Here is a 26,004-nt window from a genome sequence, read left to right as displayed (position 1 = left end):
TTAAGGTAAAGGGTATGGTTTATTTCTTTGCACCGGTTTATAAAAGTAACTTTCCATGTTTTTTTATGTTCTTTTTTTGATTTTTTTAAAAATAAAAATCAGCACTTATGTCGAATTTATCCTCAATTATAATAATTGCTTTTTTTAAAAACCTTTAGAATACATTACGTGTCTGCCGATAATAAATAAAAGTCGACAGATAATTATGACTGACACCAATTATATATTTTTCCTAGCATCTGTCACAATTTTTTTGAATTCTTCAGTATGTTAGATTCTCAGGAAACCGGCCACCCTCTAGTCCGGCCATTTTAATCAGTCCGGCAGCTGGCCGGTTTAGAGAAGTTTTACTGTATGTACAAAATCATTCTTTCGCAGGGCTTTCTCATAAGATTATGGAAATAGCCAAAGAGGACCTCAAATTACCCGACATCTCTAAAGAAAAACTAGCCTTTGTTCTTCATAATGTGTTTACGGAGGAGGTAAGTCATTAAGAAGTTGGCAAACAATCAAGGTTGTCCTGAATTATTTTTGAAAGGAAATTCAATTTCAAATATCCATTTTCTTTGACATTGCTCTTAAAATCATTACAAACTATCATATATAAATATACATGTAAACTTTATGTAAAATCTCCACAAATCAATGCATCTCAAAAAGATTGAAATTATTCATCAATGAAGTTGCATCCATTTATCAAAGAAGAATATGAAAAAAAAAATGTTTAATTCTTCATAATTTGTCTCATATGAGCAGATGTTTGCTCCTTTTTGTACACCACTTTTAGTATTTCTGTCTGTAACACTTAATTCTCCAAGCGATATCTCGAGAATTAATGAATATCTTACCTTCTTTTTTGACTTTTTGACCTCAAAATCAAAGAGATTTACTTTAGAATTCAGGCTTTGAATTCTTATGTGGTAAAATAAAATTCTTAGAGGTGATCGATTTATGGCGTTTCAAGAAAGGGAAAAAAATATAATGTCTAGAAATCAAATTTTAGGGTAAAAATCCACACCACGCTCTTAAAATAACGAAGCTATTGTCTAATAAGTAAGGTGCACGCTATTTATCATGTTTTAAATGAAATCTATTTAAGCGGAAATAAATATGTTCAGTGTTTCCACTATGCAATGTCTCTTTCTTTTAAACACCAGGGGCCCGTTTCATCAGAGGTCGTAGATTTAAGCCTTAACTTAGGCGTACTTCCGGGATTTACGCCAAAATTTAGTCGGGCGTAATTTGTGTTTAACCAAGTGGCGTAAGTCTAGTCGTAAAATATACTCTTAGTCGCAGGACTAAGTCCTTGACAACGCAGCATTACGCAGGTGCAAAAACATTGTCCACTGTGCTCAAACATATATAATGTAATATTGAAGTGCGTCAAAGTACAGAATAAAACAAATTATAGATTAATGAATACTTGCACGGATTAATGCATGGATTGATAGGGTATTGTAGGAGATTAGGAGATATGCATCATTCTTACAAGAAATCAATTTTAGTTTTTACAACATTTCAATGATATAAGTCATAATTGGAAAGTAAGAAAATGATTGCATGTACATGTGCATGTACATGTATTTCTGAATTAAGCTAAACTATATGTTTTGGAATTTTGATCAAAGCCTCCCCCCCCATTACCGAAATTGAAACAGGTTAATGCCTTTACCTTTGATAATAAATTGCATAATTCGATACATACTGACTCTATTGAAAAAAATATTAGTAATTAAGTTTGAGACATAATAAGATTTTTTTAAAATTATTTTTATAAGAAATGTATACTTGCAGGCAAAAATAATGTATAAAATGCAAACAGTTTACATATGTACAGTACAGTCAACGCGGTTTAGGCATTTACCGCACACCCCCGCGGTGTGAATCTCATCGCGGTTAGTACAGGTGTCTCAGGTAAAAACCGCGTGCCCCCGCGGTTCAGTAATCCAGGTAAATCACACCGTCGCGGTGCATCTTAGCGATTACAGGTGAGAAACAGTCTTGGTCTAAAACGCGAGTTACCTCCCTTTGAAAATATCAACCATTTAACAAAATAAAACGAAATTAATGACATTTTAAAATTTATAGAAGCTGAAATATTTGAAGTACAAAATAAAAATTAATTTTTCAAAGAAATACACCCTCATTTATCTAAATAATTATAAAAATCATCAAAGCAATTTTCAAACAGCGTTTACTAATTCTTGAATTACTTTTTTAATATGTGTTCATTCTATTTAGATCCACAACTTTCGATATAAATTACTGTATGTGATATATTTATACGACAATGCAAGATAAAACACCCCGTGTGTTATTCATGATATTCAATATTAATTTTTCATATTAATTTTTCATAAATGATGAAAGTGCTTTAAAATTATTAATCTTCAAATATAGGAGTACAATACGCAGAAGATTTTATGTAACCAGCATTCTCCGAGTCGTCTGTTAAGTTTCATTCCTTTATTCTGGGGCAATGTTCTTGAAATCAGTAGGGTGTGTATGCGTGTGTAATTTGATGGCCTACTGTCGCATAATATACGTTCCGGGTAACTTGGCGTTCCGGCCGGAACGCTAAATACCTATAATATTGGTTCCGGGCCATAATAAACGTTCCGGCCCGTGTAAGATTGGTTCCGGCCGTAAAAAACGTTCCGGGCAACCAAGCACCCTATTAAACTCTCTATTTATATTTAATATTGGCTGTTAATTTTAATTTTCTTCTTTCTTTTATACTTTCGTATATGATACAGCAGGATTTAATCGTAAGACATACATACATGTATGTGTTTACATTTTCAAGTCAGAATATGCGGTCTTTTTACCAGAGACATTATATATTTATTGATGTCTCTGATTTAAATATTATATTAATCCATGAAATTCCAGTTGATTATTTTGATTCTTTGTAAACAAAAGAAGGTGTGAAACTTGTTTACATTGATATACCCCCCATCGTGCTGTTTTACGATAGACTTGGCTTCTATCGATACGAATAATTGCTCAGTCTTGCGAATCGCCGTAAGCACACATGACCACCCTGATCAGATGATAATGGTGATAGATTAATTATATTTACCATAAAATACTTTAATTATTAGGTATAATATTTTAATTTCCTTACAAGTTTTTAAACACCCATACATGTAGTTGCGTTTTTTAAACCAAATATAAAATAAATTAAAATACAAGAACATAATGGGAAACGAGTGCATGCCGGATCTAAAAAGGGAATTTATAATTTAAGCATTTAATACGAAGGAAAAGTGTTTCCCGTTTGTTGATTATTTTTCTTCGTCAGGTGAAGTTTTTTTTTTTTTTTTTTTTTTTTTTAAATTTTAATGTTATATGTCAACAAAACATGCACATGATCAACTTGGAAATGTTTCAATGACACGGCTAAAAACGTTTGAATAAAATTCAACTCATTTTTATTTATGCACGTAAGTTTAAGTACATTTGTATTCATTAGTAAAAATAACACTCAAGAAGAAATGTATTACAGACACAGATCTGTATTTTACTATTTATATGAATAGCATTGTGAAGTCTGCTCACTCACCCCCCCCCCCCCCCCCCACCCCACCCCACCCCTTCCCCTGCAGTGAACAGTTGACAAAAAACTTGATTTGCTTGGTATAAAATTTTCTATATTTTAATTAACAATTTGTTGAATGTGTTCAACAAACAAAGGAGTCTTAGTGGGGAAGGCAACCGCGAACGTTTGTTCTATCGCCTACCTGATTTTTCAAAAGACATCTTTGAATGACTTTTCCTATAGATATAATAGATTTTTTACGAACTTTCAAAAACTATAGTTATTTGGAAAAAAAGAAAAGGTTTCTCTTTAATTCTAATAAAACGTGTATTTCCGCTCTAGAACTCGATGGGAATGTAAAATCTTAATTTAAAATGAAAACCTGCAGGAATGCTTATGAAGCTATCTTAGGACTAAGACATCTCTTAAGACGAACTTACGACATATCTTAGTCTTAAGTGAGGCCATCGAAGCTATCCTATCTTAGGAGACCTCCTAATCTTAGTCCTAACTTTAAGATGACTGCGGACATTGTCATATCTTAGGTGATTTTAAGAAACGCTGGTGTCAGGAAAACAATTAAGAATGTTTTTTGTGTAAATAAATCAACTATTTACTGTAAATTAATGATTTCTTTAATGAACTAAATCCATTTATGAACATCATACCGTGTGAATATATGTATATACCTGTACAAATAGAAATGGAGAGAACAGTTAATAAGAATGCGCTCATTGACATGTATGCATTTAAAGATTAAAACATCAAAAAAGATTTATTCAAGCCCTTTCCAAGTAGATAAAAATATACAATTTATTGTTTTTTATTGGGACAAAAACGGCGGGATGGGGGGGGGGGGATACATTCAAAAGATCTAAACCAATCTGCTGCATTTATTGGTTTAAGCCGATGTAAATAATAAAAACAGCAGAGAAACAACACATATTCAAAAAATTAAAGAAAGTTTATAGAGGTGACTTCCTCTTCGTGGAAGAGAGAGAGAGAGAGAGAGAGAGAGTTTGTTGATCAACTTGGACAAAGAACAAGAAAAGATGTTACATGTATGCCTTATATCTTTTCTAAAATACTTATCCAATAATACAAACAACTATGGAAAGAAAAGTTACTTGTATATTGTCATGTAGCTCCGTTTTTCTGTTTCTGCTAAATGTAAACTAGATTGTACACAAATAACTCTATTATATTAATCTCTTTTTTTTTTTTTACACAAAACTTGGATAAAAATGGACTAATCTGCTAAAGATATATGTATGCAATAGAAATCGATTCAAATGAATTTTAAAAAAATACTTAAACATGTCAGTCTTAAATTAAAACATGCTTCTAAAAAAAGGAATAGGGATACACCCAATAAAGAAGTACTAACTCAGAAATGTTCTTAATAAATAAGGAAAATAAAAACTTTAATCGTCTCCAAACCTGATTTTGTAGGGGGGAGGGGGGTCACATATATGATTATACAAAACATGTATTCGAATATGGTTTTAGATGCTAGATTTGCTTGCATACTCGCTAGTAGCTACACTAAGGGAAGCGAGTATGCGAGTGGATCAAAATTTAATTCGATTGTTTTAACTAAATTCTTTAAGTGACTAAGGGGGAGCTAACACCCCCGCCCCTTCTACATCTACACGTGATGGTAACTTGAAGTAGGAAGTTCAGTAATTGCAACCCGGAACGTTTATTATGAGCATAATTTTTGGTTCCGGACTAACTTAGCTTCGTAACAAAATGGAAAAGAAACAACTAAGTAGCAAAAATATATGAAATATCTTTCAGTAATTACACCCCAGAACGTTAATCATGACCATGAATCTTGGTTCTGGGCTAACTTGGCTTTGTCAAAAACTGGAAAACAAACAACTAAGTAGCTAAAATATATGAAATATCTTTCAGTAATTGCAACCCGGAACGTTTATTATGACCATAATTTTTGGTTCCGGGCTAACTTAGCTTCGTAACAAAATGGAAAAGAAACAACTAAGTGGCTAAAATATATGAAATATCTTTCAGTAATTGCAACCCGGAACGTTTATTATGAGCATAATTTTTGGTTCCGGGCTAACTTGGCTTCCTCAAAAACTGGAAAACAAACAACTAAGTAGCTAAAATATATGAAATATCTTTCAGGGTCAGTAATTGCAACCCGGAACGTTTATTATGAGCATAATTTTTGGTTCCGGGCTAACTTGGCTTCCTCAAAAACTGGAAAACAAACAACTAATTGCTAAAATATATGAAATATCTTTCAGTAATTGCAACCCGGAACGTTTATTATGACCATAATTTTTGGTTCCGGGCTAACTTAGCTTCGTAACAAAATGGAAAAGAAACAACTAAGTGGCTAAAATATATGAAATATCTTTCAGTAATTGCAACCCGGAACGTTTATTATGAGCATAATTTTTGGTTCCGGGCTAACTTGGCTTCCTCAAAAACTGGAAAACAAACAACTAAGTAGCTAAAATATATGAAATATCTTTCAGGGTCAGTAATTGCAACCCGGAACGTTTATTATGAGCATAATTTTTGGTTCCGGGCTAACTTGGCTTCCTCAAAAACTGGAAAACAAACAACTAAGTAGCTAATATATATGAAATATCTTTCAGTAATTGCAACCCGGAACGTTTATTATGACCATAAGTTTTGGTTCCGGGCTAACGTATTTTCGTCATTTAGTGGAAAAGAAACATCAAAGTAGCAAAAATAGTTGAAAATGCACTCAGTAATGCTAACAAACCCGGAACGTTAAATATGATCATATAATTTTGGTTCCGTGCTAACTTATCTTCGTCATAAAAAGGAAAGAGAACTTCAAAATAGCAAAATAGTTAAAATTGCGCCCAGTAACGATTATCCGGAACGTTAAATATGATCATAATTTTGGCTCAGAGCTAACATATCTTCGTCATAATGTGGAAAAGGAACTTCAAAGTAGCAAAAATAGTTGAAAATGCGCCCAGTGATGCTAACCCGGAACGTTAAATATGATCATAATTTTGGTTCCGGGCTAACTTATTTTCGTCATTAATTGGAATAGAAACATCAAAGTAGCAAAAAAATAGTTGAAAATGCACGCAGTAATGCTAACCCGGAACGTTAAATATGATCATAATTTTGGTTCCGGGCTAACTTATTTTCGACACAAAGTGGAAAAAAAACTTCAAAATAGCAAAAGATTTTTAAAATAACTCTCAGTAATAGTCACCCAGAAATATGACCATAATTTGGGTTCCAGTCTGAGTTATCATAGTCAAAGATTGGAAAAGACAGACAGACAGCCCGAAATACAGGTATACAGACAAAAAACCTTTGAGCTATAGAAAAGAAATTTTAAAAACCTCCTATGGCCTAAAGAAAGCCTTAAAGATTTTGAGGTCAATGGTCAAGGTAATGAATTCATAAATTATTTTTAACATTTTCGTTTCCACGCGATATCTATGGAGAGTAGCCTTTGAGCGGAATTTTATACCACAACCACCTATGTCCTAATTATGAGGAAGGCCTCTAAACTATTGGGTTTGAGGTCAAAATTTCAAAGGTCAACATCGTTAATTCATATACATGTATTTGTATATTCTTTCTGGGTGTAAAACTTTCATTTCTGGCCATGGACGATATCTCAAGAAGCGTTTACGATTTTGCAATAAAATGTCATACCATAACTCCCTAACACACACCCGTCTTAACCCCCCCCCCTTCGGTTCGTGCATGCTCTTCTTTTCCGTAATGCGGGGGACATAGATTCTCTGAATTAGCTTGTTTTATAAATCATGTTTGCATGACCTTGGGTATTATTGAGAACATTTTAAAACATTCTTTCTTTACACTTGTATTTCCATGTTAGCTTCTGTTTTCCCAAAAATCACTCCCCTTAGACACTTGTTTCCGCTATCCCAGTTGGTTCTACGGATCCATTTTGTTCTGCATGTATAATATTTTTAATTAAAAAATATAATTTTATTCCCTATAAATTGTGGTCCCGTCTTACCTTCAATTGCCACGATTTGTGCAGACAAGCATCTACAATCTCAGCTGCAGATCTGTAGCTCTCCGAAAAAAAATATATTGATAGACCGGAGAGCTACAGTGCCACCCATTGAAAAAAATGTATATTTATTGCGCACAAAAAAGTGCGCTTGGTTCTCGATTTATCTCTCTATGTTTTTAAAACAATAATCTCAAAATATTACCAACCGTGTGTTCCTAACATATTCTTTCGCTGTTTCCACAACCAAACATTCCCCATAGTTGTTGTTAATATTCCTCCTGACCCTGATATTGTAATCATCGAACATTTCACTTATTTATACTTCCATTTTGGTTTCAAAGATAATTCGGTCCAATATGCTTCGTTCGGATGTCAACTACGAGAGTACTTGATAGAAGATAAAGAAAAAGAAATTTTTTGAAATCTTTCCTTATTTTCAATTGAAGTAAGAATTTGGAAGAATTAATCAAGAACTGAGCGCACCTTTTTGTGCGCAATAAATATACAGTTTTTTCAATGAGTGGCACTGTAGCTCTCCGTTCTATCAATATATTTTTTTTCGGAGAGCTACAGATCTATTATTTTCGGAGAGCTACAGATCTGCAGCTACTACAATATGCCATGATCCTGCTACGTAATTTTACAACAGTGATGCTCCAAAAAAATAAATAGAACTCTATTCCATGTTTTGCAAATTAATGAATAAAAATTAAACAAAACTTTTACATTTTTGCAACTGTTATAATTGAAACTCCCCCATAACAAAATGTTGGAATATTGATAAACAACTTTTCATTTTGTGGGGCTGTTGAAATATAATCTCCATTTTCTTTTAAATTGGAGAAGAGGTGAGATTTTTAAAACACGTAGCGCAGCTACATGAACATTATTGCAGTTTACCTTTAACCTACATGTACCTGTGTAAATGTACATTTTTTTTAACCTTCATGTATTTATTTAATATTTTTTCTCCGAAGCAGTTGAGATTATTTCAATATAATGACATTGGCGTCAGAAGCAAATTGAAAGGGGGGGGGGGGGGGAGGGCTTAAGTGAAAGAAAAAAAATCGACAAGCAAAAAAGGAAAATGTGTCAATTGTCTAAACACGAAAATTCTATTTCGTGGGGGTTGGGGTTGGGGGGGGGGGTATGATAGAACTTCTTCCAGTGCCAGTATTTTTTCCAAACACTACCATTTACCCTTTTTTAAACTCACTACAACGTGTCGGTTGAAAAAGTGTGTGTGTGTGTGTGGGGGGGGGGGGGGGGGGGGGGGGGTAAACCTACGCCCCAATGTACGATGTCTATATTATGCCTATTTTTGCAAAAAAAGTGGGGGCTAAGCCTCCCTACTCCCACCCCCTCCGGTTCCGATGCCTATGAATGGCATGTATAAAACGATCATATTTTTACCAACTTCATCGTGTTTTATGTATTCAAACACCCATGCAGAAATAATTATTTTTACCACATATCTTAAGCGTTTGGTGGTTAGGACATTCCTCGAGGTAACACTAATGTGCATTTTAATTCCTTTAAAACAAACAGATAGCAAAAAAAAAAAAAAAAAAAAAAGACGAAAGAAAAGAAAAGAAAAAAAATATATATTTTTTTTGATCGTATTAAATAAAAAGCCGAGCTAGTCAACATATATTGTCTTTACTTTTCATATCTCAATTACTGTTTTTTTTTCTTCCGACGATTAAAAAAATTATCATTTTCATTAACTACACGTGCTTGGCTTTTTGGTATTAAAGGGAATAAACCATACTCGTATTCTTATGTTTTCATGTTTATTTCATTACAGAATAAATCACATCATCATGAACTACATGTACTGTACCTACAATATGTACATGTAGTATGAAGATTAATTTAGAAGAAAATAAACCATATACGTAACATTCTTCAACAGTGAATCATATACATATTTCAAATGGAATATAAACCATATATCATGCCTTTTCATCAATAATATCTAATTATGAAAAAAAAATCTTTAATTATGAGGAATGGAAGCCGTGTTTGAGCCTCGACTTGTCAACACGTATAATATCATTTGAACAGAGAATTTAATTCCGTAAATACATGTATATAATTATCAATATTTGTTCTTTACTTTTATCGAATTCTGAAATAAAAAAATTATCAATTAATTAATTCTTTGACATTGTGTTTCTTTAAATGTTAGTCTTTCGTAAACCCGGTCTTAAATTGTTTATCTCCTAACCATGCTCTTAACCTGTCTTTACGGGTTTGTGTGCATTGTTCAAAGCGAGAGATTCACACCTGGCATGCACTAAATAAACAAAAGGAACTGAGTTGTAGATAACCGATTTGTATACATAAGATAAACAAAGCCTTATAATGGGACCAAAGTCATATGTATCAGAAAGAGTATCATCAGGCTATTTATTCATCTATTTTTTAAAATTGCTAAGTACAAAACATTGCGCGACGCACGAAAATAGAATGTCGCTGCGCGATGCTAAAACCTCAAGAAAAACCCCCACTAATTCCATGACTCAATGTGGAATGAAATCTGGACAGATACCGCGATTCGAAGATTGAACTCATGGCCGGAACCTATATTACAGTAAAATCCGGAACCAATATTATGATTTTAAGGTTCCGGCCGGAACGTGAAATACCCGGAACGAATATTATGCGACACCTACCAATCCGTAGGAGATAAAATAAAATTACATACTGTCTAGAGCTAGACCTGGTACGCATACTTGGTCCTCACAGCAGTACACTGGACAAGGTGCGATCCCCTGCACCAGCCCTACCCCTGGTGTACACGTGCGTGCCCGAAAACGGGTCAGTAAAATTCATCTGTCATACATACTTCACAATGACATTTACATTGATCATATAATTTAAAACATATTTGAATTAATTATTTAAATTTAAGATATGCAGATTACCATGATTACTTTCGTGTAAAAAGTTAATTTTGATATAACAATCACCCCCCTTCTCCCTTTATTTACTGGGACACTTAATGTGTCTTACACAAAACTCAGCACAATCACAACTTTGGATGGGGGGTTATTTTCCCAATATCAGTAGATGAATTGATTTAGAAAATAGCTAAGGCCTAAGTTGATTTAGAAAATAATGTATTCATGTATGAAAATTCAACGAAAACAGTGCAAAAAAAAAAAAAAAAAAAAAAAAACTACCAAGCTTATTCCTGCAAAATTCTTTCAAGGACTATTTACCATTGTTTACATCGCGTAAATAAAAAATTACTGAAAAAGAAATTCATTTACACCACAAACAATATCGGAACAACATTTTTTGTGCATTTTGCATTGGTAAGTAATTTTTTGTCCTCGATCAATCTAGTACATGTATACACAGTGTACAAGTAGCTGCACGGACTAATCGTGGTCTCCTTAGTAACTGGTGGATTCCTGTGTATTGTGCGCGTTCAAGCGGTGAGGGATTTCCTGTCTCACAGTGACACTGTACTGGGTATAATTTAACACCTTTGTGAAAGACAAAGGATTTGGATTTTCGCAACATTTTGACAGTTTTAAAATATAAACTCATAAACCGGCTAGATTATCATGATTATAATCCCCCCCTGATCTTAATGACTTTCCCTGTATACATGTCGGTCTTCTACAAATACAAAAAATAGGAATGTTAACGCTGTCCTACATGTACTGTGTACATGTCCCTCAAAAATTACGACAAGCTACATGTACATGTATTTCATTGCGTAGTTAATCCCATACGTTGACAGGGGTGGCTATAGAGGTGTACATGTAAATGGTAGAAATAATATTAATTCCTTTACATATGTATGCATGTATTGTAAAAGGACGATACATCAATTTATTATGCACAACGGTATGCACATCAAAGCACCCCGTTTCATCTGTATACTATTATTATGCGGAATTTTTTTAAAAAAGTTTTTTTCTTATTGTATTTGCACATTAAGAGTTCATTAAGTAACACTTTAAAATGCATACAAATATTTCTACTACTCAGTGTTTTCATTTAACACGCTTTTCTCATGAACATTGTTCGTACTTACAAGTATGCTTTCAAGCGGAAATGCGCTGCAGTTTAAAGTGAATTTTGCCGATTTTAAAAAAACACAAATAATAATAATACGAGAGAGAGAGAGAGAGATTTACTGCACATTGCCTATAAACATGTTTCAGAATATCTAGATCTTCCATTTATCGAATATTTATCGAAACATATACTATGCGTTTCATTGTAAAAGTGATATACGGTATATAGTCATTGATTTAGAGAAATAAAGTTTATGCTTATGCTGAGGATATAATTTATTTTTTTTTAAACCTGTTTTAAAAACTTACATTTATCAAACATCAGAATAATTTGGGAAAACAATCATGCGCTATTTTTTTTTTTTTTTGAAATTCTTCGGGTAGTACGTTTATGTATCACTGTATGATATTTTTAACAGCACCATTTTTTTTTTACTCAAAACCTGCAATTTTACAGACCGAACAATATGCAGTTATAGATTTATACGGCCGTACAGGTAAGATCAATCCGATGTGCCAGTCAACGGTAAGTCACACCGCCGCGGTCCATACCTGGCTACAGGTAGGACCGCGATGAAATAACCGCGGGGGTGTATCGCGGAAAGGATCAAAACACCGCGGGGGGAGCGCGGTTTAATGCCTAATCCGCGTTGACCGTACTGTAAACATACTCTGATATTGATAAGATTTGCTAGCAAAAATGATGTATAAAAAGTTTACATATGTGGTATGTACACATATTGAATCAAGTAATAATTTTTACACATCTAACTATTAAGGTACACGTACGTAAGACAATCCTTTCTAAGTCCATTATTTTTTTGCAATTCAAATTATTCATTATAATATTGTTTATGTTTATTGATTAAAATGGCACAAAGGTTCATAAAAAAAATTCGAATACTAAACTGCAGGTTCATACAATTATAATCTTTACAATCTGCAGCTTAAACTTGATGTACCGTTTTTCAAGTACGCAGACAGAGAGAGAGAGAGAGAGAGAGAGAGAGAGAGAGTCGAAAAATAGACTACAAAGGTTTTATTACATAAATTCTCTGCAGTATTGTTTGATCTTTGTCTTTAAAATTAAGTTACTGTTGGACTTTATTTCGTTTTTTCATAAAAATGTACGTTACTGCTGGAAATGAAAAAATGTACATGTATATTGTTATCCTATATTTTCTTTACGTGTGCTCAGATTATCTCAGAGGATGATTTACTCTATCAAACGAAATTGTGAAAAAAAAATAAAGATAGATGTCTTCTGCATTAATGTTTGTCTGAGAAAAAAAATATTTTTACGGAATAATTCATTTCTTGAACATAACTGTGTAATTATCACCGTATTACATCGATATAATAAATGTATATTTTCCCCATTTAATAATCTCTTGTCTATGCGACTTGAGGTTGCGTTTTAGATTCACTGGGGACTTCACTTGTCCCAGATACCTAGAATTATTTACTTGTCCCAGATACCTAGAATAATAATTAACATCGCCTCTATTTCAGTACATTAAAATGTTAAATAATCTGCAAATTCGGGAGGTTCTGGACACTTTCTTCCATCCCTTCGAGATCCACACATGTGAACGAGGATAAATAAGAAATGGACTCTTATAACAATATAAAAAAAACCTACAATTGTATTTGGATTTATGATGTAATATTTTTGTTCTGTAAGTTAAATGTAGAAAATTACCAGAGAAAGGGGGTGATTGTGCTTTTTCCAAAAAAAAAAAAGATTTTGGGGAGAAGATTATTTTTTATCAAAATAGACAATTTTAATGAATCTTCCACTTCCCTTACGAATATGATGACAGTATCCATGATTTGCTATGTAAAACCCAAAAAATGAGTCCGACCAAAAAGTAAATTAAGTCACAGGGGCATCATTTGATAAAGATTCTGTGAAGTCGCATTAAATTTCATTTAATGGTACATGTAAGACAGGAGTTTTGGATAAGAGATGGACTCCCAAAAGCGCAATAGACGGGCAGACTGACATGAAGTGGGGGAATAAATTTAAGGAAATGCACAGACCTAATTTGATATCCCAACTTTAATTAAAAAGGTGAAACAGTATGTATCAAACATTATATATCAAATTTTTGTGCATGTTAATACATTGCAATTTCAAGTAAATGTTCAACAAAGCTTCTTTCTTTATATATCTCAAAAGTGAAGCTTAAACTTCAAGAGTACTGTGCATTTACATATGCAAAAAGTTGTGTGAATGATATGTGGATACTCAAAAATTCCACAGAACTTTAAGACAATTTGAAATTTGACCAAAATACCAAAATCGACAGCTTAAAAACTTATGACTTTTAACTTTATACACAATTTGAAATTCTACTCTAAATGAAGAATCGATATAGTTTTTTGGTATATTAAATCAAAGTACTGAAAGTACTGAAAAGCGGTTAGCATGCTTTCATGGAATTTGACTGTACAGTGTAGAATAACAAAAAATGCATTCAGTGATGATATTAAAGTAAGCATGCATATCTTTGTCAAATGTCATCAGCGAAGAAGCAGACACACTGACTTTTGTAGTACTTAACTAAATGGAAAAACAAATAACATCAGACTGATGTCACAAATGTATGTTTCAAATTATCAACCTGAGATTTTCAGTTTTAAAGACAGGAAGTTCAATTTCAAAAATTTCTTCCTAATTGTCTTCATTGGTGGCGTCGAAGTGTGCTCAGAACGAAAAAAAATGTTGATGTTGCAAATTTAATTGTCTTTCATGCTCTATTGACTCTGAAATTAGGTAACTGTAAAGCCTACTCAAAAAGAAAATAAAACAAGTAGAGCATTACAAAAAAGCTTACCGTCTGTAGCAACAATTTTAAATAGTAAACAGATCTATACTTCTTTTGAATTTCCTGATTTTGTATTTCTAAATAAGCTTTTTTTATGGGCATTAGCCCTACCACGGTTGTCGCTCGGTCATCTCCATAAACGTTGACTGGACGAGAGCTTTCGGCAAACCTCGGCTGATTCCCATTCACTCTTCAAACAAGAAAGGGGAAAAGAATAATAAAAAAACTGTAAAGCCTGCAAGCAATAACTATCAAATTTTATTTATAATGAAATTTAAGAGACCTTTTTAATTATCACTATAAAACACTTTTATCACTATAAAACAGTAAAAACGCTATGTTATTAAGAATTAATTACTGATGATTTTGTTGTTCGTTTTGTCATTTTTTTAAAGATTGGAATTGTACAAAAAATGTATCATCAGAAAAATATCTCCCTTACCTTGAACAGCGTTTCAACCAATGAAATAATTAAAAATTTTGTTATCATGCAATTTCTACCAATCACAAAAGAGAGGAAGTGCATAGTCCGACGACTGTAAAAAAACTTCAACTATACAATACCGTCTTCCAAGGAAGACGGTAATGATAATTCAAATTCTTAAGATTAAAATATTTGGAGTTCTGTACATAAATCTTTAGCTGGCTAGTCTGAGAAAAACGGATGGACTAGCAGAGAATTTGTAAATTAATTTAATTTCGGAGGGCTTCAATTTTGTAGTCTCACTGCGGGTCAGCAGGCGTGACCCGTTATTGGGGATGCTTATTTCTCCTAGGCAACGGAACTTTCAAGGATACGTTTTTCATTTGAGACCGATCACTATTCATTCTGTATTTTGATACAGATACTGAGTACATCTGTTTATTAAAATTATGAACTATTTCTCTCACAGGAAGAAAGACAAGTAAACAAGATAGTAAAGTTTTAAGAAATGTACACTATTGACTTTAAATACAATAATTGTTCGAATTAGTAAATGGTACATGACAATAATTCAAAAAAGAGTCTTGTAAGCACGATATATATAAACGAACATAAACTGAGTATTTGGCAAATTATATTTAAATAATGTGACGTTTATAATCGTTTGTAATGATAAGACTGAGTACAGAATTTATCCCTGGAAACAAAGCTTTCATCATCTTTTAAATAATTTCAATTGAAAAAAAGGGGAAACAAACGTTTCATTATGGAAGTAATATATAACTGTACAGCTTACAGATGCAGGGTTCTCCATGAGCTGTTTTACTATGTTGCTCCCGACACAGCAAAATTTTTTACGACACAGTAACGATTAAAATGTTATGCATGCGACACATTTTTAAAGAACTCGTAAGAATATCATCCTTTCCTGAAGTTTCCCTATTTTTTCCTTTGCAATTCGGTAATTTGATAAAAAAAAAAACTGACAAAAAAGTACAACAAACTTACTTTCAAAAGTGGTAATTAGTTTAATTGTATCGATCAGAATTTCCCCTGCTTTTCATAGCACGTGTTTTTACTTTGATCAATATGTATGACGAAAATATTTGTACATCGAAATAGTGATTTATTTTAAAAAGTGTGCGCATATGTTCCTACATGTATATAAGTTTAATGAAAAGTAATTCAGTTGCGAATTTGATCTCGAAAATAGCGCAAAAATTTAGTGCTTCACGTAAACTCTGCAACACAGTAAAATTTCAAATGATGGAGAGCCCTGCAGATGTATTCAGTTTTTTCATATATAAAGCTTTCTTCATGTACAAGTATTACTTAAGTTTATTAAAGGGATGGCTAAATATTTTGGCAAGGAAAATGAAACTCGATCGAGAGATTCTCCGATGTTTTGCAGTCTGTACTAACCTTCAAGCCAGTAATTAACCTGTCCTTTCTGTGCCAGTAGCATAATTCGATCAAATATTTATTGTTCATGAGGGGTGCCTTATAATTAATCACAGCCACCTGCATTTTTATCAGTAAATTTCTAAATTAGCCAAATATCGAAACATTCTACCCCTCTATGTACAGTTTAGAGACACAAGGTGTGCAACGCCATTTTGACCCCCTGTTCAACTCAGGCTTCAATTTAACACATAAATCGGATATGCCTACTAGTTTTCGTGTAGCATTGGGTTCAAAATTATATTTCTCGCTATATATTTCTTCCTTAAGTTTAAATCCAACGCGTTGATAATGTTATCAGCTAAACTTCATGCTGACTTCAAATTTCGTCACAGGGCCCGATCGCCATCATGCAGCTGACGTCACGGAAATTTAATCTCGACACCAAATGCTCCTAAACATAAAATTTTAAAATACAACAGTAAATTTATTTCATTGACAAACAAAATCAGATAAAAATTAAAAACCGAAAGATTATGTTGTTTTGATAGTCTTAGTTTTATTTAACATATGTTATATGTATTAGAAACAAATCATTGGTAGAGGCTTTGTTGAAGTTTCTGTTGTCGATAGGTAGCGCCTTATGGAGGTTTCCGGTTGCCAACACATGCCATATAGCGGCTAGCGAAGCTAACCGCTTAAAAAGTAAAAATCCAAAAATATTACAAAACCTTTAAAAGTACACAAATGAGTAAAAACCATATCTTTCTCTTAAGATATTTATAGCAAACAGAGAAAGATTTGTAAAAATTATGAGTATATAACTGAGATATGACTAGTAAACTTCAAGGCAAAAAATGCACGATAAAAGTGCCGGAAAAACAAGGGTTATTTTCTGTTTCGCTGTTTCCGTACCTCGTGTTTGTCAAGGTCACGTCATTTTTTATTTTTAGCTCAAACTTTTAAACAACATTCAACTTGAGCATGCAAGGTAAAAAATATGTTTTAGCAATGTTTTAAAAATATTGCCTTTAATTGTTTGGTCTGCTTACATTCATTTCTTGGTACTTAATTGAGACCATTGTAACTATGGAAACTTATTCAACTTTTCTGCACACGCGTACAATGTGGTGGAAGTAGAATTGAGCAATATTTTCGGTCTGGGGCATACTTAAATGATTTTTACTTTTTTTCTCCTTAAAAAATTAATTCTAATGTTCTGAAACCTGTAATTTTCTGAAGACTAATACTTTAAGGAATTTAACAAAATTAAAAAAAAGGTCATGCAAAAACTGTACATTTGTAAATTTCCACCTTGTACATCACAGTGTCGCTTAAATGCAAGCACTTTTACCATATTTGGCTCTTAAGTCAGTTCAAATTTATTTCTAAAGATCAAATGAAAATTAAGATTAAAATTGATTTTTATTTGCTTTTTTTGTCATTGTAGATTGATTTCCGTCCTTCCAACTTTGAATATTTGTTTTATGCCCCAATTTGAGTTTTTCTTTTAATAATATTGAGATACCATCACTTTCCAATGAAGGGTACCAATTTAAGCCTATACTAGGCACTCGCGATCGGAGCCATTGAGCAGTGAAAGAAGTTTCTCTTGCCAGTACCTACTGCGATTCGGAATCTCGATTTACACGTTCCAATCCGAAGGGTGGGTCTCCGCAGTGGGATTCGGTCTGGCGACTTAATGTACATAATAATGATGTATGACATCATGTGTTAAGCTTGTGCTACACTCACTATGATGTCATAATCACTTTAATGTTACTTTTTATGCGCCCGGATCGATAGATCCAGGGCGTATATTGTTTTTGTGCTTTCTGTCTGTTTGTCTGTTTGTTTGCTTGATTGTTTGTTGGTTTGTCCTGAACATTAACCTTCCCAATAACATTTGGACCATTAAAGATATAGATTTCATATTTGGTATGCATACTCCACCAATTAAGCTATTTCCAATAACACCAAGATCAATGACCTTGTGACCTTGACTGTGGCCTATATGCTAAAAAAAGCTGTTTTCTGCAAACTTTAACATTCGCCATAACTTTTGAATCATGAAAGATAGAGACTTAATATTTGGTATGCAAACTCCACTAATCAGGTTCCTCCAAATGACACCAAGGTCAATGACCTTGAGATCTTGACTGTGACCTTAATGCTGAAAATAGCTTTTCAGAACTTTGTTACCGCCGGGCGCATAGTATTTTACAAACACATCTTGTTTTAATTATTTTACAGAAAGTGTAGAAAATATAGCATATTGAAAACATGACATTCAATTTTAAAGGAAACCAAAATATTATTAATAATTAATACTTATAATAAATCTTTATATTTGCTTGAAAAAGCTGATTGAAGTGATACAATTTTTTAAATAAGAGTAGCCTGTAGGCAGATTTCTTGACTTAAAAAAAAATGAATGTAATATTTTTTCCTTTGATCGATGTATCAAAAACAATTTGGACGGAAAACTTCATCACTGAAAAAGTTTTCCGTTCAAATTTTTCTTTGATACATCGATTAAAGGAAAAACATTGCATTCATTTCTCATCATTTAATTATGCTTTTGAATTAATGAAATCAATCTTTCTTTCACCTTTCTATGAAATTTACGTATCAAAACAGTGCGCACGAATACATCACAACAACGTTAACGTTGCTGAAATTCAAAATGGCTCAAACGAAGAAACGTTCTCAAATATTGTCGTGGCATTACCAACATTCTCTGAAATAATTTACAGTTCTTTAACACGAAAAACGTACGTGTTGTGTTATCCCCATCGGTATATTTTCCCCGGTAAGTTATCCAAGTTTGTAAATTTAAAGGGAAGCTACTTAAATATCCTAAAAGAATCTGTACTCATTCATGCAGAGTCGTTTTTCGCGATCATTCGTTTCCTAAGATTTAACAGATTAATGGTTTTCCTCTCTTTGGTAGCATAAAAAAGTTTTTTTAAGAATTCTATTGTTCATACCAGACACCACAAAGCCAAACATTTAACAAAAGTATGTCGATTTCTTTCCTTCGTTCCCAAAACTGTATTGTTGTAATGCAGACGATTTGATTTGATAAGCAAAGGGGGGTAATTCAAAAAGAAACGAAATAGAAAACAAGTCGAAAACGTAACGGACAGCTTTCGAAATTCAGGAATATATTTATTAAAGTAAAAGTATTTAATTATTCCTCCAAGAAGTAATCTGGAAGCGCGAAATATATACATGTAGAGACTGCAGAAGTAGTTCCGGCTGCTTAGTACAAGCGAACTCTAGATTTTATTGATGCAGGTTCAAAAGAATTTTTATACCAATCAGAATCAAGTATTTTATAGAAATTAAATGATATAAAGTGGACAAACCCAAAACTTTCTCATGTATTAAAGATACAAGGCTTATTGTTATAAATTTAGGGCGGAACATTAAATAAAATAATTTTACTTGTCTATATCTGTTTTTAACGTGGACTTATCTTTTCAGTAATATTTCAATTGAATACAAGAGAATTGAAAATTTATATTTGGAGAAATACTATTTAGTACTGCTTAGTCTATAAATCTATGAACGGCGATGTTTAGATACGTTTTTTTTCAGATTTTTCATATTCTCTTGACGAAAAGTACCTCTAAAAATAACTGAAAATATGAAGTCGCAGTATGTAATTACAATTCCAAGTTTTACAAGCTTCACTACATTTAATAACAAGGAAACATGATACATGTACGTGCTTTTAACTGATTGATTAGCAGTTGCTATTTCTTTTTTTTATTTTTAAAGGTTTGAAAATTTTGTGACATTGGTTCCAGTTTAAGGGTAGATTATCTACTCCGCAACTCTAACTACTGCAAAACGCGAGTGACATACCCCACCTTGAACCATGCTTCGTAAATTCATTTGATTATCGATTAGCTTTGCCTAGCAATTTACTGAATTGTTCTTTCCCGAAAAAGGAACCTTGATTTTTTTTATCTTAATAGGAGTGTAACAAATACATAATAGATTCGGAGAAGAGAGGATATGAACTTGCCAAATGCAATGTCGGCAGCGGAAGGTAAACGTTTTATGTTTCCAGACAATCTCTCTCGTTGATTCATTATTTTTACACTAAATGTCAATTTTTACCATTCGATATGAATGTTCTAGAAACTTTTGCATTGTGACGACTTGATATAATTTTCCCCTTTCAAAACCTAATAGGCAGATTTATGCAAGCCATGTAAGAAATAGTTCTAGAAATAGCTGGGTCTCCAAAGAGGAAGCAGGAAGAATTCTGGGTAGAATCAAGAAGTTCTTACCTGCAGAATGGAAAGGAAGGAAACTTGTAGAAATTGATGAAAGGTCCGTGTACCCATTACCATAGAACCATAAAATTATAAGTTATAACTCTTTTAAGTAATTAAAATCAGTTTTTTTCATTGTCAAGCAGGTTAATATTTTTGCGGTATGATCCAGGTGAATATTTCAAGCCTCACTTTGACGGCTCCTCAGTGAAGGACAATAGAACCAAAAGTTATCTCTCCATCCAAATATATCTTAACCAGGCAGGTTAAAAAAGAAATTGTTTTGATCTGAAGATTATTTGATGTGAATATTTAAAGTTCTCTATTCCTATATTTTTTCTATTTAAAAAATGAGCAGGGATTTGGAGGAGGCAGTACGTTATTTTTAGATAGTTATTCGGGAAAGAAAGTCGGCGGAGTGGAGATGATACCCAAAACGGGTAAAGTATAAGAGTATAATATTTTTTACAACTTAGAAAGAAATCCTCAATCTTTCCTATTTTTTTTGTACAATGTAACTATAGAAGGATGGATAAAATTACAGTGTATAATTTAATCACTGTTTGGAGTAATTTACTTAAACCTATTATTTAAAAGAAAAGTAAATACGCATAGAGCTTATGCCTTGATTTATAGGACTTGTGTAACTTAATTTTTCAACTTTTGGATCGGTAACATTTTTTAACATTTTATATTTTTTTAAACACCACTGACCCTGAAATATTACATGCAACACTTAATGACTTCAAAACGCACTTATCAAAGCGAGGCTACTCTACTTCGGAAATTGATCATATTTTCAAGGAAACTGTCATTACAAATAGATCAAAACTTATCATCAAAAAGACTAAAGAACAGTCATTACATAAACCTACAATACTGATTACTAAATTTAACCATTGCGTTGGAGGTCTGAAAAAAAAATTCTAAAATATAGGAACACCATTCTTAGAGATCCAGAATGCAACACTTTATTTAATTCTCAACCAATCATTGCTAAGCAAGCACAAGAATATAGGTGACGAGATAATCCGGTCTCACCTAAACCAATCACCATGATTTATGTCTGTGACCCCCGATGAGGCTTCTTAATAATCGAAACACTATACAACTACTTGCATAATTCAAATCAGATATTATTCTGCTCTATGCAAAAAACATATCTCCTTAAAGTGTGGTTTGGAGTGTCGGGTCCTAATAAATCTTTTACAAATTTGGTTGATTGATGTCGCTAATTTTCACAGAAAGAAATTTTAAATGATGTCAATCTGTTGTGTATAACTACATATACTTTTATATGGTTTCAGGATGGTATATTTTGTGTTGGTGTTTATCAATGTGTGTCTGAATACGATCATTACAACAAAAATTTAAAAAGAGCTAAAATTAGCAGACTTTAAAAACATCACAGTGCTCTATACATTTTTATTCACACAGTGATATATTTTAAAACATGCTAACTTCAGCATTTTTTAAAAAAATTGTTTTACTGAGTGTTTTAAATCACACCTAGAAAAGTACTTAAAAGACAAAAAGATTTAGTTTGACAACAATCTGTAAATAAACAGTATCTGATTATAGCATCCATCCACCTTTTCAGGCTCAGTTTTGATTTTCCAACATGACATCCTTCACGAGGGATCGGAACTGATTAAGGGCCGGAAGTACGCCATTAGGACAAACGTCATGTACGAAGCCTTGTAGTTCTAGACTGACACAGGTCTGTCCTGGTACAAAGGGCGAATCCATCCGCCACAGAATTTTTTTTCAGTTTATTAGTATCTCTTTGATTATTATTTAACAACATAAATATCAAATCAACTTATGACAATTGTACATTCATTGATGGGCAAAATATAAAACATATATACAAAATGTATTTGATATCGTGTACAGAGTAATATATATATATAAATGTTATTAACGAAAAGGTTTCTCTTTCGTTTACTATTTTCATATATGAACGAAGTTTACTTTATAGCTCAACTTTTTTGGAAGAAAACAATTTTTTGCATATCTTTTATTTTTTATACATTCAATCATTTATATGTCTTATATTGTTTTATTTTCTTTATTTTCGGGATGTTTTATGTCATTGCTACTTTTTAATTTTGAGAGTTTCAGTAAAATATTTTAAACTTTACAAATTGTTTTCTTTTAAGGCCGAAGGACAGAGGATGAATACAAGTTGAACCTATATTTTGCCCTCACAAGCTGAGCGAGAAAATGTTCATATCATCACTTTCAAATTTAGTAATACAGTGAAGCCTCATTTATCCGGACGCCTTGGTTCCTAGTCACTTTGTCCGGATATGTGAAGCAACCGGTTATATGAATCACCATTTAACAAAACAAAATAACGTTTAAAAAATTCCGTTCCAATGCGAAAACGTCCGGATACTGAAGTATCCGGATATCTGGCGTCCGGATAACTGAAGGTCCACTGTATAAACTAGATATTAATGTCAATTATAGTTATCTTATGGACGTCTCTAGTTACTTAAAATCATTTACCATTCAAATTAGTTCCAATATCTAAAACATAAGCCTTTTCTTAGTATGAAAGTGACGACGATGAACGAAATATAAGTGCGATGCTTTGGGTGACTCAATGTTCCCAGTAACCTGTTTTGAGCTCAAAATATGTATTTTCTGACAACTTCTGGACTTTTGAATTCTCACGATCATCCTCTTGGCCTTTTGAACTTTGCCCGAATGATGTATTACAAATTCTAAATATTCTTTGACCTATACAGAAAATAATTTCGGTCACTCTAGATCTTCTTCTTTTAGAAGTCAGCCCCTTTTGTGATATTGGATGAATGATCCTGCAATTGTGCACCATTTTTCCCCCACATGTTATAACAAATTATCTACAGGTGAAGGGATATTAAAGGAGGAGCTTTGTAAATTTTGAAATTTCGAAATGCCTTTTTTCGGCACAGAGAGCTTAAATACGGAGCAATTTCTTTGAATACGAAATACAATACGTTCAACACATTTATATTTATTGCTTTATTGTCACTGAAAATATCAAGTGTCTATCTTCAGCCGATTTGAGAAGGATATGGATATAACGAACAGTATTCAATCTCAACGTCCATTAAACAAATATACAAAATAAGAGCAGAGCAAACACGGACCTCCGAAACATCAGAGGTGGGATCAGGTGCCATGGAGGAGTGAGCATCCCCTGCCGACCGGCCACACCCGCCGTGCGCCCGTTGTCACAACCAGGAAACAACGGAAAATATCCAAGGTCAATTCAGTGTACAAACAATGGACCAACAATTGGCATGAAAAACGTCAGTCAGCACCTTATTTAATGACAAATTGCACTTGCTGACAAGGTCACCGCACCATAGAACCCACCAAAAGATGACTTTAAACGAGACTGCTGACACTCCGGTCTCACCAACCCGCCCGTCAAAAACCCACCCCGTTCTAGAAACCGTTCACACGTAGAGAAAACTTGCTCACAAACTATCTCTCTAAAATTCACAAAAATGCAGACATCAGAACCGGAATTGGCGTAATCAAAACAAAATATTTTATGACTAGATTTTTATTATAAAATCTGAAAGTTTCATGAAGATTAAGAGATCCCAAAACAGAAAAACAGCCTATCGGATCATGCTAACAACTCATATGTAAATCATGGTTTTGATATGATTTCGGTATAGGAAAATTTCACATGCAAATGAGCTAATGGATCATGGTTCTGAGATGATCTGTTAAACTTAACAACTTGCAAAAAACCATGATCCTGGTATGATCTGTTGTAGAGCTACCAACTCGATCGTATTAAAACCATGATCCTGGTATAATCTTTTGAAGCTCACTTGTATGATGAAGATGGAAATGTCGGCGGTATAGCTGCAAAAGAATTTCATTTTTATAAATAAACATTTTATATAACGATTAATATGTACATGTACAACAAATATTTGAATCAACGAGGTCAATTTGATGCTTAAATTAACTTTTCAATTCAAATTTAGTAAAGCTTTTCTATGTCTCTTCTACACATTTACAACGAAATAAAATAAATCATTCACTTGTTGGTAGAAACAAAAAAATTAAAAAAGGTCAATAATAAAATTAATAAATTATACTCACCGAGTATAGAGTCAATATTCCAGCACTTATTTTTATTGCTCATATGATGCAAAGGCTTTTCTTTTAAATCAGCGACAAGAAAACGCGCACATCTTGCTTATCAGAATTCAAATTCTGACCTAGATCAGCCGCAAACCGCTGTACTACAGCGTGCTGCCCGTAGGAGAATTGCATACTATGACTCTGAAACTGACCAGGGATCCAATCTTAATCTAATGCCTCAAAGCTAGGTTGGGAGTGGATCACAAATATTACATGAAGAGAAAGAGTTTTAATAAAATCCTGGCTGCATTATTCAAACAAAATACATGTGTGCTAATTTAAATATGAATTATTGATTTTGTTTGGCATTTCATACAACGTCAAAAAATTATTGTCTTTGTAACTATACCTGTGCATGCTGTGTGCATTTTAATTATAAAAACTTAATTTTCCTGTTTTCTTTTAAATAAGACTTTTATTGATGTATGCATGTTGTTTGATTCTCCCAGCTAAAGTGAATTTAAAGCTTTCATTGTCACCTATCATAGATGACAAAGTTAACAAACCATATCAGGATCATACAACAAATTCTGACAAAGTTAACAAATCATATAAAACTCATAATTCTCAACGGAGAAGGTAACAGATCATTTGTAACTCGTATGGAGTTTAAAGACTAAGTTAAGAAACCATATCAATAACACAAACTTTTAGTAGTAAAAGTTAACGAATCATTTCAAACTCATGTTCCTTTGTTTTTTAAGTTAATGGCACATGTCAGAATCACAAGAAAATCAAAGCAGAATCATTACCAAAAAACAACCACATCAGGATCATTCTTCCTTATTTGTCATCTATGATTTCAGTATGATCCAATTAATGGATCATATTTAAACAATAGTTCACAGTCATTAATTTGTGAGTTTGATATGTTTTGTATGTGATTTTGGCATGGTTTGTTAAGAAAAGTTTTTATTTGGGTCTGTTTCCGAGAGATCGCGAACACAATATCAGTTATAAAAAGGGACGAGAACCCAAGAAAAATAGTAGGGTTCCGCTGCAGTGAGATGCTTTAATAAATATATATTTTTCTTTCATCTTAATACTTGTTACAGTATAAAGTTTAATGGAATTCTTCAACAACATGATTTTTGCATAAAAACTATTCGATTTACTCTTTCAGATCCATTCGATCTTCCTGTTTCAATTGGAAGTTTATGATTTTATGTTCTGAATTTAGCTAAAGTTTGTTCCTTGTGATTACTTAAAACTGTATTTACATATGCAAATAATTCGTATTTTTTCTATAGGCAGCTAAGAAGGCTGGGGGTCAATAAATAAACCAAAAACTTACCACCAGAATTAACT

The 26,004-nt window shown here is 32.8% G+C and overlaps 1 protein-coding gene across 1 annotated transcript; it reads left to right on the top strand.

The window, feature by feature from the left end:
* The first annotated feature begins 395 nt into the window (after positions 1-395).
* On the top strand, positions 396-20,805 carry LOC134249759 (uncharacterized). The gene is made up of 4 exons (XM_062732105.1): positions 396-482; positions 20,233-20,306; positions 20,453-20,593; positions 20,682-20,805. Exons 1-4 carry the CDS (start codon positions 396-398, stop codon positions 20,803-20,805), a joined length of 426 nt encoding a protein of 141 aa, XP_062588089.1.
* Positions 20,806-26,004: the final 5,199 nt, after the last annotated feature.

The sequence above is a fragment of the Saccostrea cucullata genome, unplaced genomic scaffold (genome assembly GCF_032062105.1).
Source record: "Saccostrea cucullata isolate Sc308-1 unplaced genomic scaffold, CSIRO_AGI_Scuc_v1 ctg3205, whole genome shotgun sequence".
Lineage (NCBI taxonomy): Eukaryota > Metazoa > Mollusca > Bivalvia > Ostreida > Ostreidae > Saccostrea > Saccostrea cuccullata.
Note: the sequence above shows the minus strand (reverse complement) of the source record. Positions and strands in the feature narration are given on the sequence as shown.